The sequence below is a fragment of the Festucalex cinctus genome, chromosome 7 (assembly GCF_051991245.1).
Source record: "Festucalex cinctus isolate MCC-2025b chromosome 7, RoL_Fcin_1.0, whole genome shotgun sequence".
Lineage (NCBI taxonomy): Eukaryota > Metazoa > Chordata > Actinopteri > Syngnathiformes > Syngnathidae > Festucalex > Festucalex cinctus.
The window spans coordinates 14,570,213-14,590,196 of record NC_135417.1 but is presented as its reverse complement, the minus strand read 5'-3'; the positions used below and the strand labels follow the sequence as shown (position 1 = coordinate 14,590,196).

At 41.8% G+C, this 19,984-nt stretch overlaps 1 protein-coding gene across 7 annotated transcripts; it reads right to left on the bottom strand.

Annotated features, from left to right (window-relative positions):
- Positions 1-284: 284 nt before the first annotated feature.
- On the bottom strand, positions 285-19,690 carry mag (myelin associated glycoprotein). Of its 7 annotated transcripts, none has more exons than XM_077526391.1 (13): positions 19,658-19,690; positions 12,984-13,080; positions 10,984-11,083; positions 10,755-10,818; positions 10,234-10,602; positions 9,846-10,142; positions 9,471-9,728; positions 9,084-9,344; positions 7,982-8,290; positions 6,310-6,409; positions 4,029-4,125; positions 3,762-3,815; positions 285-3,005 (listed from the first exon to the last, which is right to left on the bottom strand). In XM_077526391.1, exons 4-13 carry the CDS (start codon positions 10,798-10,800, stop codon positions 2,853-2,855), a joined length of 1,944 nt encoding a protein of 647 aa, XP_077382517.1. In that variant the 5' UTR covers positions 10,801-10,818; positions 10,984-11,083; positions 12,984-13,080; positions 19,658-19,690; the 3' UTR covers positions 285-2,852. The 7 variants fall into 7 exon arrangements, with proteins under 7 accessions (XP_077382517.1, XP_077382518.1, XP_077382519.1 ...); XM_077526392.1 differs by lacking the exon at positions 19,658-19,690 and adding an exon at positions 14,446-14,464; XM_077526395.1 differs by having other exon boundaries at positions 2,916-3,005; positions 3,994-4,125; positions 19,658-19,689.
- Positions 19,691-19,984: the final 294 nt, after the last annotated feature.

The following is a 19,984-nucleotide window of genomic DNA, read 5'->3' as shown; positions in this document are numbered from 1 at the left end:
TTATCCCGTTTTGGTATCGATAGTGGCTGGAAATCACTGTGCAGTGTAGAGGACCCATCTGTGACGGGATTTTTGAACACTGCAACCTCTGTCCAACGGCGACGGTACTTGGACACAAGGTAACAAGTTAGGAGTATTACCTGATTAATCTAGTTTTTGATGAAAAGTTGATAGAATAATTCATTCCAAAAAGATTTTATCGTGGCAGTCTTGCTGTTCATTATTTTAAGCAACAAAAATAAAATATATAGTGTCTTTGTGTTACAATGGAAGAAGACAACCAATTGACTACTGGGGTAACCCTTTAATGGTTGACAGGCCATAAATACACAACTTGTAGTATGTTTGAAATTATCCAAAGCAAGGTCAATAACTGTAATATTGAGTGTTTGGTGCAATTTTTGAAATTTTATATTGTTCATATACTGGCATCCCGCTTCTTATCAAAATACAGATGCATTAATATGTTATCGACACAATGGTTATCAAATTAGACTATTAGCTTAGCATTGATATACTGTAGTGCAGGGGTGGGCAATTCCAGTCCTCTAAGGCCGGAGTCCTGGAGGTTTTATGGTTTCCCCTCCTACAACACAGCTGATTCAAATGATCAGAATCGTTATCGGGCTTATGCAGAGCTTGCTGATGAGCTAATCATATGAATCAGGTGTGCTGGAGAAGGGAAACATCCAAAAGCTGCAGGACTGTAGCCCTCGAGGATGGGGTTTGCCCACTCCTGCAGTAGTGTATTATTTCAAATATCTCTGACTATACAAACATAAACATCTGATGCAACATTATGAGAACATCCACACAAATGACCCCCAAAATTTCCGAAAAAGCCGTCATCTTTCAGCACAATTTGAACGCACGTATACACAAACAGGCACACATACACACACATATTGTCAAAACGAGAGAACACTAAAAGTGTGTTTTGTTGCGTTTTTCTGCTCAGTCAGAGAGCCGTGCGTTAGAGACAGTGCGGTGGAATACAAAAAAGAACAATTTACCCTCAAAACCGTCAAATACTGACTTTGTTATATTTCTATGTTTTTGAAGACTCTTAAAGGAGACGGCAACCTTTTTTTTTTTTTTTACTGTACACATTAAATACAATAAAAAATACTGACGTGAGGTTCCGTCTTTAACCTTTATCAGGCAAAAAAAAAAAAAAAAAAATCAGATAGGGCCACAGAAGCCCGAAAAGGTCATAACAGTTTAGCTTTTTTTTTCCTTTAGAAAGTGTAATATAAAGTATGACCTTTTTGGTCTTCCGTGTGGGAAGATTCCCTAAAAAAAAAATAAAAATAAAATTAAACACAGTTTACCCTTTCCCTCATGCTTTGACTGGCAGCAGACACAGTGACAATGATGCAAACAAATGTTGACTTGTGGCGAGGCAACGGTAGACACGAGGGGCGTAACGGTAAGGGATTTTATTTTTTCAGTACGGATCATATTAGGTAAAGGACAGGATGTGTAACTGCCTCGTGCGATAGTCACACATCGACTCCATAAACAAACTCACAGGATTTTAACTAGCGATAACTATTTACACTATTGACAATTCTCATAAGACTGACTTTTTTTATTTCTTGAAAAAACTACAATTACGAAATCCTAATATTTAAAGAAAAAAAAAAAAGTCTTTAATTTTGCGCGGAAAAATATATTATTAGCATAACCGTCTCTTGCTTTAGCCATACACCAATTCAATAAACAAACGCAGTGCAGCTCAGCCTCTCGCTAGTGGCCGTCACGGCTAACAATAAGCTTCTAAGGCGGTACGGCAAACTTAAGTTAAGTCATCCAGCCTCCATGGTTTTTCAGTAACTCGGGATCCACCAAGGAAATGCTAAGCACTAACATAACTACTGTTGTTGCTCTTCTAAGCTACTAATACTCATACTCTCCTCAATAATAGCCAGTAAACTACTTATTACAATTTAAATATATGACACACCGAGGAAGGGTGAGTAGGAAAAAACAGAGAGCTATGCTAATTGCTAAAGCTAATTTAAAAAGCAAACAGAAAATGAGTGCTAACACTAACAATAGTTCAAAATAACTACATTACTAAGTAAGGAAAACTAAGTCATGTTTGATTTTGGTTAAAAAGAGTATTTCATGAAAGAAAACTGTTTACGTTAAATACGTAGTTTTATTGTATAATTCACAATATTTGAGGATGTACTGGAGAAATTAGCATAATGCTGCTAAATGCAAAGAAGAAAGCTGTTTTGTGTTTTTCCATTTACAGTATTTTATACATTATTTTGTTAGTCTGTAATTTATGAGAGAACTTTTGATAGCATTTTTTAAAAAACATTTTATGATCCGTTTACACAAGAGAAGAATGTAGTGATGTTGTATTCCTTTACTGTACCCAATGTGAACCGAACTGTCTCAGAAGTCCTTGGTTTTACGAGCAAGTTCCGATCTTGCGGTGGGAAAATGCCAAATTTCTATGAAAATGGGCATGCACTCTAGTCATTCAAGTAAATGTTTGTATGGAAAGACTTGTAGGCCATGAATATAAAACAAACGAAAGCAGTAAACGGGGCGCCAACTTAAGTGTGCGCAACCTCTAAATCGAGGACCCCATGTACCGCAATTTTTGGTGTACCGTTACACCCCTAGTAGAAGCAACAACGTGAGTTAAAAAACAAAACAAAAATAGCTATAAATGCCAATAAATTCTTCCAGTGAGTCATGTTCCGTGGAGAAAAAGTTAGCACTTATGCATGAAAATCTGACCAATAGAAAACCCAAGTCGTTGCGGGGACGAAGGGAGCGGAGGTTTTGCAACTGCGTCTCGCATGGCCGAGGCATCAGGGAAGGATCGCCATTCATTTGGCTTTGATTTCCGCGTAACTGCTGCCGTCGTCCCCCCTCCCCGGGACCCCCTCCCTGGGCCCGCCCAACTCCAGTGCGGCGTAGTTCAGCTCTCGCCTCTCCATGCCCGCCAAAGAGCCTGCAGGTTGGAAATCCCCGTCTTCTCCCTGCAGCAAAATAATTTAAAAAAATGTTACGTTTATTTGGGTATTTTTGAGTGGGTATTTTTGTCAAATGACAACTCGAAAATTTTTGACAAATTTTTGCTTGTAAAACTTGCCTATTCCCAGTTTTACGAGTGGGGGGGGGGGGGGAAATCATGCCATGAAACAAAACTGGAATATTTTCCAAGGAAAACAAACATCATAATGTGAGGGGGAAAAATATGTAATTTTCCAAGAACAAATTTGTAATATTTTTTTAATCAAAATTTTCAAGCAAATAATTTTACATACTATTGACAACTCTTGTAAGATTGTGACCCAGAAATAAAAGCTGAATATTTAAAAGATTAAAAAAGTGACGACTACTACTACTACTACTAATAATAATAATAAAATCTGTATTATTTACGAATAATATATAAAATTTTTTTTAGCTTTACTGTAACCACCAAAATGGGAGAAAAATTGCATGTTTTTTTGTGTGTTTCAATGGAAAACTAGCAAATGACTACTCGTCTACTACTAGTCTACTCGTCAAATGACTACAGAGTACCCAGAGCATGTAACGTACACGTAAAGAAGTTAGTGATTACTGGTGGGACAAGGAGACTTGAGACATGTTAGGTGGGGCAAGTGTGGAGGTTAGCTATGAAGCAGCCATGCAGACGACACTTTGGCGTAGAAGAAAACAAAACGGCGCACAGAATACAGAAGCGGATATGCCAGGGAGTGCGGATCGCCGAGACTAAGGAACCTTACCGTGCTCTCCTCTAGAATGGAGTTAAACTTTGAGCCCAACAGCTCTGTCTTAAGCTGTGCAGGAGTTAAGGGAGAGAAGAAACAGACACAAGAAGGGGGGAAAAAAACGCAGAGAAGCGATGAAAGCAAGAGAAAAACAGTGCGTTTCCAAAAGGTTCATGGTTGGGGTGAGGTCTCGTCACGTGTAAAGGGTTGGGGGGGCGACGACGACTAGTTTGACTTAACATCTTACTTAGCGTCATCGTGAGAGTCATCGGCATGTCTCACCACTTTCTTCCTCAGATTTTGTTTGTCCTTCTTGACTGCGCTGTAGTACAAAGCGGGGTTCTCCAGGACCACGTCCTGCCTAGGGATACCATTCTCTCTGGGAGGGAGGGGGGGAGGGTGGAGTCACATGATCAGGCTCGGACCTCGACGCGACACGCAAAGCCTGGGCATCCATTTTAAAAACGACAAGTGTCGTCAGGTTGTGCTGAGTTGACGTGGTTATGCCATGGGTTTAGTCGCAGAGGGCAATCTCTCAGTGGTGATTTGGAAGATTTTAATTTGAGGCAGGGTCCGAATAAAGCAACTTAGTGTATTTAGCAAGGGGTGAGTTAAGGATACAAAAGCTGTGTGAGAACAGGGAATCATGCCTGCAGGATAGTGTATAGATAAGGTGTGTAACGGTACGCCAAAAATCATAGTTTAGTACATACCTCTGTTTTAAGATTTGGTTCAAGGTTTGGTTCACACAGTGAATTGGAACCGCAAATGTTGAATCGAGGCAACGGGAGTCTTGTTTGCCCAAGACGTTTCAACTTTAATCCAAAAGGCTCCTCAAGTTCCTAAGTGTGGAGTCTCTCCAATCCACTGATGTCCCTGTTGGGAATGTGGTAGTTGGTGTTCTTAGGCGTTGCTTGAGAATGACCGTCCTTCCCTACCAACCGGTCATTTGCTTGCCTGGTTGGAAATCCGCTCTTGCACTGGAATAAGACAATCTTTGGGAGAGAGATGTCAGGACATCGTTGTATGCAGACTGCAGATGATGCCGCAAACCTCCTTTGTGTTTAGTAGGACTTTCTACGGCAGTTTGATGTAGATGGCTTCTTTCACATCTCTATCAAACCAACTGTCCCTCCTATTCAACATTTGGCCATCGTTTTCCTCTAAAGTGTGCCCGTCTTTTTGAGAGGCAATTGAACGGTTGACACTGGACCCAAAGAAACTGCTCTCTTGTGTTGTGTCTTGCATTTGAGCAAGAGTTGCTTTGGTTTCTCCAATGACAGAGGAGGTCACAACAATGAACTGCATAAGCAACATTGTTGAGTTTCTTGAGATTTTGTCCTTGGGGTGGACGAGTGAGAGGGTATGTATGTTTGGAGAAAATCCTTCAGTTTCTTCAACAAACCATCCAGATCAGGGACCAGAATATTCCACCTCCTGTTCATATCCACAAGTTTGCGTGTCTTCTCCTGGCAGAGCCTTCCTGATGTGAGTCTTCTCCTTCTTTCGTCCATTGACTGTGGTTGGGATATCTTATCTGCTGAGTCCTTGAGAATTTTGAACTGAACAAGCTTTCGAAGCATCTTCAACAAAGAAAAGTTCAGTTGCCTCAATTCAACGTTTTCGGATTACCATGATGACAGAATCTACACAGGCAAAATGTGAAACTGCTTTTCTTCTGTGTAAAGAGGAATCAACTTAACATTTAGAATTTAAAACACTTTAAACTGCTAGTGGCAAATTCTCCAATAAATGAAAGATTCTCAAACAAAATAAATATACAGTAAACATGTTTGCGTTGACTATGTATCTTTTCTATTCATCTAAATACACTTCGTAATTAACCATTGGTAGGTGGGTACTCTCTGTTGTAACACAGTTTCCAGCTAGGCCATTGTTAAAGGACCATTTTGTGTTGATTTCCTACTTTTTGTTAGCTTTAGGGGTTACCACAACTTCTCTGTCCTCTCCCAATCATATGTCCCACTCCTCGGACTGAGTGATCCTTGTGATTTTGTAACTATTTGCCATCATGGAGGAGAGAATTAGTAGCTTGGAAGAGTGGCTTCGTACCCTGGAAGGGAGGACTTAAGCCGCGGTAGCTAGCTGTAGCAGGTACAGGACGAATTAGCTTAGCATTTCTTAAACTATTGGCAAATAAGCGAGTCTAGGTGGCTGAAGTTTCACATGCCAAAAACCTATCATGGCCAAAACTTCTACAAGTCTGAGTTTGATCAGCACCGAGTTCATTATCAGAGTACACATGGAGCTGTTCAACTTTTGTCCTTTACCCATGAGAACTTGTTACGACTCTATACCAAAAAATCTGAATATACGTACCATTACACCCCTTAGCATACAGTTAGTTGTTGTTCAACTCAACCAGGAAGCAGACATACAAGTATTTGATACTCACGTCCACCCCAATCCCACTTTCACACGACGCGTCAGTGCATTTTAGAATGGATGGCGAGGCTTAATTTAGTGTTCCTTGGATTTCATTGGGAGTGGGGAAACAACCTCTGCCTCATATTTCTTGTCATTTATCCTCCTTTATACTCACTTCTTGTTGTTGTGGCCCACGTATCTCACTGCCGCAATGATGAAGGCAATGACCGCCACGCCGCCGATTGTACCCACGATAACGGCCATAAGGTACTTCTCTGGAAAGCAAGGTATGGTATGTCTTTACTTTGTCAAAGTAAGCTCTCTTTTTTCCCCCCCAATCTTCATGAATGACAACCCAATATTAAAAAAAAGAAGAAGAAGCAGGAAAAGGTAAATTCAAACTTGATTGAGATCTCAATTGATTGTGATCTTGGGGACTTGTATAGGGACAGCAGTGACAGATGAACATAAACCAGGAAGCAACAGATTCATAGAGTCAAAATAGTTTGCATTGACGGCCTAACTGATGAGAATAGTTTGATCTTTTTGGTTGATTAGTGGTGAATGTGTTGACTTGTACCAACCTAAAGACTGGCAGCTTCTGGCATTCAAAAATGCCTAGGCTAATATGAACAAAACATATAGCTATTGTAGCTAGGTAAGGTGTATTTTTTTCAGTTATCATAGCTAATGTAGGTTTTGTGAGTAGGTTGTGGTTCACAACATTAGCAAAACTAATGTAACACGTGAGTAGCTAGCCTCTATTTTTCGTCTCAAGAACAAGCACTATGAAAATTATTTAAAGTGGTAAATGTCTTTTTGTACTTAACTCATTCACTCCCAGCCATTTTTACAGAAGAAATCCCGTTCGCTCCCGGCTGTTTTACTGTATTTTGACTGATTTTGCAAGGCCCACAGAATATTGTGTTCTATTGCTATAAAAGCATGGAACCCATCAAAAGAAAGATTAAAGTCTCTTCTTTCATCAGGAAAAAAAAAGTATGTTTCTATCTGTTTCCGTTTTGCAGCAATTAGCATAAGAAGAGAGCTAAGTTTCATCAGTTTTCACAAATCTATTTAAAATTGTAAGTAATTTAGCTTTTTCTCTAGATGGCCCTGGTTGATTTCCTTTGCTCTGCTGCCACCTGCTGGCCGTTTGTGTAATAACTACCATTTCTGCAACCGTTCTTTGCAGTTGAGAGGCTGCATCAAAGCCTTCTGTATGCTCTAGCATAAAAAAAAAAAAAAATAAATAAAAAAAAAACGTATAAATACGTCTTTGGGAACTCATTCACTGCCAGTCATTATAGAAAATTTTTACATTTCCAATACTCACGTGATATTACATTCAATAATTATATATAAACCGAATCTACCAAATAACAGAATAGACTCCCTACTTTTTGTCCCGTCCCGTTCTTTTATAATTGACAGCAGAAAAATGTAGGTTTGCCAAAATACAGCCATTTCTCCCATGGACTCTGAAACTGTGTTTATTTCCTATAAAATGGGGCAATGATGTCATCTACCGGTGGTTGGGCATCAGTAAAGTTGTTTCCAAGTTTGATATTTACAGTGGAGCATGCTCAGATTCGCCCCCATTTAGCACCGCTCTAAAAAATACAATTGACAAGTATACTTGTCAAAGGCAGTGAATGAGTTAAAACGTTAAAAAAAAACATATTTACACGTTATTGGGAGCAAATGAGTTAAGCCTAAGTACATTTTGAGTCTCCTTTTATTATTTTGACAGTGGTCCTTGGTACCTCAATTTACTCAAATATAAAATTGATTTTCACATTGAAACTATAAGAAAAATCATTTATGTATAGAGTTCTGCTACTCACTCTCCTGCTGCAGCTCCAGGAGGACACTTTGTCTCCCGTACATGTTGGAGATGCTACAGTGGACGTTGACGGCGGGGCCGCCGTTGCTGGCCCGCTCGCCCTCCTCCCGCAGTTTGATCATGCCCGTGGACGTCTGGCCGTCCGTGTGCGTGTAGAAGTTGTAGCGGCCTTCTGTCTCGTTGATCGTGATGTTCAAGTCGGGCAGGTAGAACTCGATGGTGGGCTCGGGGTTCCCCGAAGCCATACAGACACACTGGACACCCTCCCGCACCACCGTGCATTTGGACTCGTCCAGAAGGACGGGAGCATCTAGCAGAAACAACACGGAAACAGACTGCTAGGAGAATTGCTAATGGTGTCATGGTACTTGAATTCTGATTTCTCAGTAGCCTACGATACAGAGGATTTTCTTTTTAAGATTTTAATTACGGTATCACACTGTTCCATGTCATCAAACCAATTTTATTGTTTCACAAAGAAAAATAAATCCACAGAGGGAATGCTAAATGCTAAGCTAACTTGTTCCAGATTACCTAGCTACCACCATGTGGAGACACAAATATACAATTCCATAGTAAACCAAAAATCACACTTATTACTTATTACTTATAAGTAAGTATATGTATTGCTAATGGTTTAAGCTAAACAGACCAAGCATGGGAGAGGACGGAGAAGCAAGGCTAACCGCTAAAGCTAACTTAAAAGTAGCAAACTACATAACAGTGGAACATAACCTAAACAGATTTAAACGGTTATAAATACACAATTATTTTACTGCGTACAGAATTTGTAGAATATTTAAGAACCTTTTGTTATACAATTTATTCCTTTCATTTAATTATTTTTAAAATTTAAACATGCAGATTTATGTTTCATAAATGTGAATGAAACTATTCCTGCTTTTACAAAATAAGAAGTTCAAACCAAACCGTAACCTTAAAACCAAGGTATACAGCACTAAGAACTGTGACTTTTGACACATTACCTAAAAATGTTATTTCTTGTACTGTCAATCAAAACTTTATTCATATAGCACCTTTGTGTTTCCCAGAACATGTAATGGGGAAAATAACATCCTACTAGAATTTGTTGTCCTACTCACACTCGACGGTGATGTTTAGGGAGCTGCTGGCACGTCCGTGCTCGTTCTCAGCCAGGCAGCGGTATTGGCCGTCACCCTGCGGTGTGATGCCCTCGATCTCCAGCACGGACAACTCATCGGCGGTGATGGTGCCCACCAGCTCGCCGTCCTTCAGCCAGGTGAGTGTGGGCGGCGGGCTGCCCTGGGTGCTGCAGTGCAGCGTCAGTGAGGCGCCCTCCAGTACGGTCAAGGAGTCGTTGACGACAGGCTCGCGGGGAGGGTCTGAAACATTAGGTTTCATTCTTATGATAAGTTGTGGGTCAAATTGACCCAGAATAGAAGAAGTATCTCGTTTTAATTAATCAACATAATAATTAACAGGAGGATTTAAGATCGAACAAAACTCACACTTGACAGCCAAGTAGAGAGACGTATTCATGGCGCCGTAGCCGTTGTCGCCAATGCAGGTGTAAACGCCCTCCTCTGCCGGTGTCACGTCGTCCACGGTGAGCGACAGGTTGGACGCCGTGTCCCACAGCAGTTCCTGGTCTCCAAACTTCCAGGAAATCCTGGGAGGGGGGTTACTGTCCACCTCGCAGTGCAGCGTCACCGAGCTGCCTTCCATCACCTCCGAGGAGACGTTCACCCACACCGAACGAGGAGCGTCTGGTTGGACAAAGACAGACAATATTTGCTTTTACTGAACTATTTCAGGACATATTCGCAGATTTTTTTCCCCCAATATCTTTTGTTTTTGGGGGGAGTTGGCAGTTTTTTACTTACACTTGATGTCCAGAGAGACAAGTCTCTCATAAACCAGCGTGGTATTGGGGTAGTAGACCCTGCAACCCAGCAGCTGGCCGTTGTGCACTGGCCTGGGGGTGAACACCAGAGTGCTGGACCGCACGGCGGTGTTGCCCTCCTCCACGTAGTCGTTGCTGAACTCCGGATCGGGAAGGAAATCCGTGTACATCCACTGGATCTCAGGGTTCATGTCGGGGCAGTTGTCGGGGGCGTAGCAAGTCAGCGTCAGGCTCTCGTCGCTCACAATCTCATCCGGGACGTCAATGTTTGGTTGATCTAACGGAAGAACCATATTACTCTGTGACTTTGATGCTAAAGTCTGGTTAAACGTCTTGGAACGTAGACCCTTTACATCCATTGATCTTACCCAAAACTTTAAGATCAGCAAAGTCCGGAAAGGTGTACACGTTGGCCCCACCGAGATCAGCGCGAAAGTAATATCTCCCCGAGTGCTCCGGTCCAACACTGTTGATGAGCAGCGTGCAGTTCCTCTGCTGCAGGTCGCCCAGCATCTTGGTGCGACCTTTGTAGCTCTCGTGCACTACGTCCGTGCGTGTCTTGAACACCACCGGCGGGAAGAGCTGCGGGTAGGGCTGGCCGTAGTACCAGATGCCGTGGACGCCGCGGTACGGCCTGACGCCCGACGGGTACATGAAGGTGCACGGGATGACAACGCAGGTGTTGGCCATGGCTGAAATGTCCCGTGGTACCCAAATGTTCCATTGGGAGCTGACATCTAAAACAAGACATAAATAAGAAAAGTCTGTTATCAAGTCTTTCATAAATTGTAGTGCCAAGACCTGGAACTGATGCCTCAAATTACTCAACTGGTTAAGAATATAAGACAACTGTATGTTTTACAGTTTTGACTTTCCAGTCGTTCCTTACCATTGACGATTAGCAGTATCGGTAAGAGCAGCTTCAAACACCGCATGGTGTCCACTCCACGCCTCTGGAACATACAAACATCCTGTTAGTTCTAACGCATGCATCATCACCATCTGAAAAATACATCGCAAATGTCAATGGCGTGAGTCACTTCCGCCATCTCGCACTCAAGTTTCTGCAGCTTGAGGATTAAGTGGAAAGATATGTCGCCAGCCGCCACATCTATTACCTTGGTTTTGTGATGATTCAAAGCAAACAGATGTTTCACAGGAAAAGTGCTCCACTGGTGGGTGTTTGCTCACACCCAGATGGCTTGACAACTTTCTTCTCTACAAAAAAAAAAAAAAAAACAGGAAATAAAATTAGACTGCTACCAAATTGCAGAAAATGAAGTAGAGAGCAGTGACCAAGAGGTCTTTGCACCCCCTTTTTACAATCTGTCTAGTACATTTGCTTCCCATTGGGGCTCAAATGGTCAAATCCTGAAGTAAGTCACATACAACTTAACCTCCCCAGTTTAACTTGGCTAGGATAGCTGATTCAAATAGGGGCTCATTTCGTGCAAATTCCCCAAATAAGAGTCCCTTCATTCAGCTAAAATGGCTGACTTCCTGTTCAATTTTGAGTATGAGATTCTTTCCTGTTATGATCGACATGTCCACGTTAAACTTAACAGTTAACAGTACTGTCAGAGATCTTTTTTTTGTTTGTTTCCGAGAATCCTTGAAATGATCTTCAAACTTTGACGCCATGCTCTGCCAACATTAGATGGCCTCCGTCTAAACTGGTGCTCATTTGGGCCACCAAATTCTGCAGCAACCTGTTAAAACCGGTGTCACTTGCCGGCAGATTTTTTTATTTTCAAACTTTGATCGAGCTTCACACACAACATGACATCATACTCAGTGGCGATAGTGAGTGAGTTTGTAATGTCAAACAGGGAAAAATCCTAGCATCAGTGGAGTCGCTCATCATCATGGCGTAAGCTCATCCAATGAAAGCCTCTCACTGTCGACGCATCACATCAGCTTTGTGTGGATCACTGACGCCGTCTGTGCTCCACGGACAGCGAACCGGTGACTCACCATATAACAAACGTTACTACATCGCTGTGTAAAATATAGTCCCGTATTGTAAAAAGTGAGTGCAGCCGGCAAGGAAGGAGGATTTATGCGTCACTCGGTTGCAGCCGGTGTGTGCAGATGGCAGGCCTGACAGTGGATTTTGCAATGTTGAGCCGTGTTGAACGCAGCTCAACATGGCACAAGCCATATTAGCTGTTGCTAAAAACTAAATGACGGAGTGAGCCATGTGGCTCGCTTTCACACGTACTGGAGGTCCTACTCCGTAAACACTGTGCTATATGGCAAGTTTTAGTGGACTATTTAATGAACTATATATAGTACAGTATATAAAATATCATTTGATTTCAAAAATATGCACCATACAGTGGGCATGTAGATGCGCATGCAACAAAGACTGTCCACTGCTCAGTTAGTGTGGTACCATGACAACATTCCAGACAGTAATGAGGTCTTTTGGAAGATCAAAACAAAGGCCCCGAACTAAGCTAGCAATAGTCGTCATTGGCATAGAGTGGGGGGAATATATACAGTGTGCCTGTAAGTACTGTTATAAACTCTGTCTCCTTCAAAGTTGCAGTTATGAATGCTAATTTCTATTAGCATGATAGAAGCATTTCACATTATATGTTAGCATTAAGCCAGCTTTTGTAGGATAAAATTCTGTGGCTTGACTGAACAGTTTAATGCTTAAATACAACATAGAATGCTTAATTCTTTTGAGTTTTATTTATCAGCTTTACTGTAAACTTGAAACTGGGAGCGAAAAATAAGCAGCTAGAAACTAGCACGCAATGCCGCTTACTTATTATTTAGAGAACTGCAAGCCAGTGAGAACGTGCGCTGCTAAGGTATATTCATTTATTTGATAGATCAATTTGACTGAGTCTGGAATGCATCCCCCATGATAAATATGAGTTTACAGTAAAGCGTGCTAGTGCAACATCACCCTGAGATGTCCGGACCCACACAATCCTAATGTTGCGTCAAGCTCCGCCATCTGCACCAGGACAAAAGGCAGAGAGCCGGCCGAGTGAGTCCAGGCCGAGAGGCGGTGACCCCCCCACCCCCATCGTCAGCCTGCACAATGGCCTCATTGAGGGATGGACAAACGAGAGCATACGCTTTCCTCGTACAAACCACTTGCCTCATACCAGCCTCAGCACCAGGCTCCTGCTCCCTCCCTCACCGGCCTCTTGTTTGGCTTCCTCGTCCAGGCTCGGCCACTCGGAGATGTTAGAATTCTGAAGGGCAGAAGAACAAAAGTCAGTGAGAGAGCCGGAGGGTGGAATGAAGCTTTTTTTGTTTTTTGTTTGTGAATAAAGTTAGCCTGGTAAATGTTTGCCTCACTGCTGTCACGTCGGGGCATAGAAAAGACTTCGTATTCATTGAAACGGCAAAACAAAACAAAAGCATAGCAAGTATTAATTTTTGATGCAAATCTATGTCGAGGAATGTTTGGAGGCGGGACACAGTCAGAGGTTCTGCCCAGTATGCATATGCATGAAACAAAAGACACTTGTCTGGTGAAAATAGTAACATGGAAATATTAAACAAAACAGAGGCGGACTATTCCCATACTATTTTCAAGATATAGGATACATAATAAATGTAATACTGTGGTCACCAAACCAGACACCCTCAAACACCTTGAATGCCTTGATGGCACCTCGAAATTCTATCCATCAAGGTTATGAACAGATGCCAAAAGGGGAGCCTTAGCAGAGCCCAACCTCACTGGAAATGTATCCAACCTACTGACAATGCGGACCAAACTCTGGCACCGGTCGTGAAGGCATACAGCCCATACTAGGGTGTCTGGTACCCCGTACTCCCTGCACAACCCCAAAAGATCCTCGGGGGACACAATCGAACGTCTTCTCCAAGTCCACAAAGCACATGTAGACTGGTTAGTCGAACTCCCATGCACACTTGAGGACCCTTGCCAAGGGTGTAGATCTGGTCACTCTTCCAAGACGAAAACCCCACTGAATCTCAGTTTACACTTCCGGCGGAACCTCCTCTCCGGCAACCCGGAACAGATCTTACCCGGGAGGCTGAGGAGTGTAATCCCCGGTGTAGTTGGACTACACACCTCCTGGCACCCACCCCACCCCACCCCACCCCACCCCAGTCTGCCAATCCAGAGGCACTGTCCCTGATATCCACGCGGTGTTGCAGAGGCATGCCAACCAGGACAGTCCCACAATATCCAGAGTCTTAGGAACTCCGGCCGAATCTCATCCACCCAACAAGCATTTTCTTAACCACCTTGGTGACCCTCAACCCCAGAGTTAGTAGCGCCCGCCTCAGAGATCCCATACTCTGCTTCCTCATGGGAAGGCACCTGTGGAATTGAGGAGGACTTTGAAGTATTCTCCCCAGTCTTTTTCGAAAGTACAGTTGAAAATTAAACATTTTATTTGATTTTTTTTTCTTTGTATTTAGTAGAGTTCTTTTGTTGGCATCAATATTATTGACATTCGGTTCAATCCGCCCACCGTTAAAAATAACTGGATGAAAAAACCTGGAGTGTGTGGTTCATAAATCTAGCACATAACATCCGGAAAACTATTGAAGACGGGAATGCTAAGTGCCGGGTCTATTACCATTCGGCATGCCGCGTCCCACCCACGCTACACGCATGTTAGCATAAGACACGCTGACACACTCGGCGGCGTGGGTTGCGCAGAAATGTGACCTTCCTCTTCATCTTCCTCCGTGGCTTTTGTGCTCGCCATTGTCCAGACTGCTCAACACAATGAAGCTGGTGCGAAGCGGGAGTTTGGATACTAGCGGCAATTGCTTTCAACAGGGCTGGATAAGTGAGTGACCCCCCCCATCCGACTCCTGGCTCTGATAGTACTGCCAACAAACTGCTGGATGGACTTTGTCCTCCTATTTCATTTTGATGCTGTTAAAAATAAAAATAATGATCATTTTTTGTCACATTTGTTATAACTGTCAGTATGATGTGACAGTAGTTAATTTTTTTGGTGGATTGTACCAGACACCAGCAACATGCTACCAACATAGCAATATGGCTACTGTCAGCTTGTTTACAGTGCTAATGCTAGCTTAGTATTGCTAACGTTGCTGTTTTAACATTCTGTGAATTTAAGAATCAAGCTTTTGTATGGTAGTGAAAGGTGTTGCTTTTGAGGGTACATTGATATATAGCACAAGAATCAATCCATTATTATTTTTTTTAATGAACTGATTGGCATCTTTGGTTTATGTGTAAAAGGCAAAGGTGTATAAATGACAATCCTTTTGCTACCACTTAGAAGCGGCAAATTTTCAGGGTCTCTGTACGAAACAAACGGGCTCATAAATTATACTTCAACATACGGAATTGTTCTTGTGCCAAGAAGAACATTTTCACTGTGACTACCTCCTGCCAGTGCGCTTGAAAGGAGCTTTGCGGAGGGTGCGAGAGAATGAAGAACTTGTGGGCACAAACACTGGACTGCCATTGTGTGCCACGGGATAACTAGAGGATTTTTTTTTTTCTCCCTGCAACAGCGTGCACTTTTCTGCCGAGCCGTGACGCAAGCTAAGAGCCCCTCGCATACCCATTCAGACCAAAAATAAATAAATAAATAAATAACACTGAGAGCAGCAGATGGTCTTCAAGCATGACGACTCTCCCACACACACATAAACACTGAGTGGTGCCAGTGTCCAATCACTTGAGGTGCCACAGTGAAAGCGGCTACCCGGTTATGTAGATAAGGTGAGTAATTTTACTTTATGGTTAAATTTGACCTTGAATAACAGTGCTTGTTGAATGAAAACGTCAATTTTGCACTATATGGGTGGGACAAAAATATCAAAACCGCAATGTTTTTTTTATCGTATCTGAGCGATGGTGCAGTTAGCTGAGAGTTAAAGCATCAACAGGGGACTCTACAGGTGGGACAAAATATCAATATTGTGACAAATCATGTACTTACTGAGTGAGTAATGTTTAGATTTATATGGCCTTACAAAATAGTGATGAGAATTGATTAATGTGTTTGGAATATCAACAACCTCAGCTGGTGAACCTTCCGTAATAAATATTGATCATAAAACATACAAATAAAACTATGTAATACCGAAGCACGTAACTGCCTTACTAATGCCCCCTATCTTAAAAGTCATGGTCTTCCGTTTTCACTCTGGAAAATGCACTATATAAATACAGGATGTATACCCATGAACTCCTTCTCAATCTACACCTCTGGGCTTCTGTTAATGTGTGGTGGTGATTTTTTCCCCCAAACCCCCACCCCCAGCCTGTATTTTGCCATTTTGTGTTTGTTTTGTCAACAGCGGGACATTTCTGTAGACAGACAGTTGTTTTTTTACCCCTCCAGCCAATCGCAGAGCGGGTGGTGGCGGGGGGCGTGTCGCAGACGGGGCCGGGTGAATTTGTCGGCTGCATGACGTCACTCCCGCGGCAACACGCTCGGATTTTTTTTTTCTTACTCCCCTCACACAAGCTTACATGTGTGAGTGAGTGGGTGAAAAAGATCAAATAAAATCCGTGCATGCTGTCAAGTTGCTGCGGGAGTGACGATATGCAACCGACAAAAATCGCCCAGCCCCGTCTGCGACACGCCCCCCGCCAGCCACCGCTCTGATTGGCTGGAGGGGTAAACAACTGTCTGTCCACAGAAACGTCCCGCTGTTGGCAAAACAAACACAAAATGGCAAAATCCAGGCTGTGGGGGTGGGGGTTTAGGGGGGGAAAAAAATCAGCACCACACATTAACAGAAGCCCAGAGGTGTAGATTGAGAAGGAGTTCATGGGTATAAATCCTGTATTTATATAGTGCATTTTCCTGAGTGAAAACAGAAGACCGTGCCTTTAATGCTACCGCATAATAGGAAAGATGGGCTAACGGAACTATCGCACCCATATCTATGTAGTTATAAACTGTTAAAACGTGTATTTGAACACAAACGGTCTCAACGCATACAGAAAGAGCTTGTTTATAACATACACGAACAAAAGAATGTGAATGCGTTTTCGATTCACATTTAGTCTACTATTACAGTATTGTCGTGTCGCGTTTTTAAGGTGGAACTTGGTGTAAAACGTTTGAGAAGCGCTAACATAAGGAGCACTGTCGGGAGTGATTTTGAACACAGCTCCGGTGTGTTTTCGTAAAAAGTGAACATACAGACAAGAGCATCTGAGCTGCATTTGGCAGGAGAGAACATAACAAGGATCTAGCTGCCAGTGGGCAGATGGCGATCCACGGGCCTCTGCGGCCGTTTGGGAGCGTTGCCTTCCGCTCTGAACCAAAGGGGGCCAACTGAACGGTACCCGCTTTGACACACACGGATAAATACAAACAAAAATGGCGCCAAGCATCCAGACGTCCCAGGAACAGAGGGAAGAATTTCCGACTGACTTCAAAAGGTCTTCCTCATTTTATATATATATATATATATATATATATATATATATATATATATATATATATATATATATATATATATATGTATACACACACCGATCCTTTCCCCGTCACGTGAAGAAACCAGTCGCCACTCTCTGTACCAAGCCCCAAGGCGGCCCGCCACAGCCCCGCCCCCCAGCCCACCGACGACATCCGCACCCCCGCCACCAAGACCCTTGCCCCGGCCCCCCTCTTACTGTGTGACAATTATTCCTTCATTGTGGCAGCATTGTTCGCCCCGAGCCACTGACATTGGCCACAAAGGAACACACTGTTCCTTACCATTTGAATGTAACGCCACGCTACGCTACGTCGTCTTGTTAATACCTACACCAAGTCACATCTTTGGCTACATGATTAATTGCTCGAGAGATCTAGTGGAAGAAGCCGAGGAAACATTTCATTGCTGTTGTAAAAATAAAGTAAACTTACATTTAAAAATAACAAGCCTTATTGTAAATGATGAAATAGAAATACAAGCTACAGACAAATGAACTGTACTTAAGGTACAATATGTTAATTTACAACAAACAATACCAGTTTTTTTTCTTTTGTTTTTTTAATCACCAATTTGCTTGTTTTGAAATGTCTGTGTATCTTTTCAGTCATCCATGTCATAGTAGTCCACAAAAGGTTGAACTGAGGCTACTGAGCCTACTTTTAGCAACTTTGGCAACTATGCTATTAGCTAAACGAATCTTAAGTGGAGTACACAAACCAGTACTTGGGTTGATCATTTTCCATCCTTAAGTGTCAAAGTCAGCAAGGATGTCTCACAAACATTATTCTAAACTATAGAATAATGATTTGCTCAAATGTTAGCTTAAATCTTAAATCTATTCACTACTTCCTATTCACTACTTAATTCTTAATAAGCTAACAGTTAGCCTAACTTCCACTAGAGGTGACAAACTGCGTAAATTCCTCTTTCCTGATATTTCCAATGTTTTGGGGGGTTACAACTTTCATACTATGATTCCTTCATCATAAAACACTGCATTACTACCACATTCCACAAGGTCAATTTCAAATGAATCAACCTTCATATCAGTAATTCCCAAGGGGGGCGCTAGGACCTCCAAAACCGGACTAAACACACTATAGCAGCCTTTGTTCTTTCTGGGACTCAAGCCTGCCTGACACGGCATTACACCGTAAAATGGACGCAGAGAACACCAGCCAAACAATTCCCATTCTCTCTTTCTGCCACTCACCTCTTGATTACCATAAGCGATTTAGCATGTAGCCTTTGGGCCCAAAAGGGATAAATAATACAACAACCCTCATGTTATTATGTACTTCTTTAAAATAAAGTTCTATGTTTCAGATCACCATTTCAATTTAAAAGTGTACGTTTAGAGTACAAACTTTCCTGCGGCCATGTTGTTACAGAGTACTGTGGAGCTTACAGGACACAACTAAACAGCAAGAATGGAACCATTGTGCCTCTGGACACTTGACCGGACCAGAGCTATGTATGGATAGGCGCCAGTTGACAGGAGAAAAATGTTGGAAGAAAACAAGAAGAATGTCACATTTACAAAAAAGAAAAAAAAAAAAAAAAAAGTTTGATCTTTCAAATGTGGAAGGATGTTTTCCACAAGTGCATGGTGGTCAACCGACTGAGAGCTGACTATGACTACTGTATAATGCTTTTGATTACGTCTGCTGTGCACATTTAACCAACTGCTATAATTTTTTTTTTCTCAATGCTTCATCATTTTGCTTCACAAACTTTGGCCCAAAATGCGGTAAATTTTTGCAACTCCTGTTAAATTAGTGAAGTGCGTACATAGTAGAAATTAGTGTTTAATACATTTAATTTATGCTCTCCTTTTGCCCTTTGTGTCACTGCCAGGTCAATATCTTTAACAGTCCATGTTTATTTATTTAAAAAAAAAAAAAGAAAAAAAAAAAGACAGAAATTAGATTGTTTTATCCCAATTTCTTTTTCCTTTTTTTCTTCCAATGAGTCAATTTGTTCAGCAACATTTCTTATTATATATATTTATTTAATTAATTTTGTTTACTTGAATAATAATATACAATATTAACTTGCTTAATTTTTAACATTTATAAAACTGAAATGGCCTCTATAAAGTGACATTTTGAGGATATTATTGACTAATTCTGGATTTTATTCCCAAAAGATTTTTCACTAATCTCGTTTTACCCTCCACTGTCCAAATATTGGACTGGAATCTCACAACGCTACTGTAGAAATCCCACCACAATAATATAACATGTAAAGTGTATTTAAATTGCATCACTATTATTTAACACTTCTAAACATTAAGTTATTGAAGCCTACCAACATGCCAAAAAGAAACAGATAATTGTACATATTAGAATAAATGAGAGCTCTTACCTCATTAGCCAGAAGGGATAGATTGATGGATGTGAGGCAGATTCGTCCTCCTCTTCACCGTCTCTCTCTCTCTCTTCTCTCTGTGATGTCATCTGGTCCGCCCCTTTCAAAACGCCCTTCTAGCACTTTTAAACTCAAAATGCTACATTTTTATTACAAGCTGCAGAAGAATGACAATCTACATGTCATGTACATAGATGAAGATATTGCCAAACAATTTCCCCAATTTTTGAAAGTATGAATAAACTTTAAGCATACATGCATGGCTTCAAGTAACAATTTAACTGTGATTGAAGTGTGAAGGTAAGTTACTGCAATAAGAAAATT

Coding starts and splice junctions, on each gene's coding strand:
- mag (XM_077526391.1), bottom strand. CDS start 10,800: ATGCGGTGTTTGAAGCTGCTCTTACCGATACTGCTAATCGTCAATG. Junction 9,729..9,845: donor TGTCTCTCTGGACATCAAGT/GTAAGTAAAAAA, acceptor TTGTCCAACCAG/ACGCTCCTCGTTCGGTGTGG. Junction 3,816..4,028: donor AAAATCTGAGGAAGAAAGTG/GTGAGACATGCC, acceptor ACTCCTGCACAG/CTTAAGACAGAGCTGTTGGG.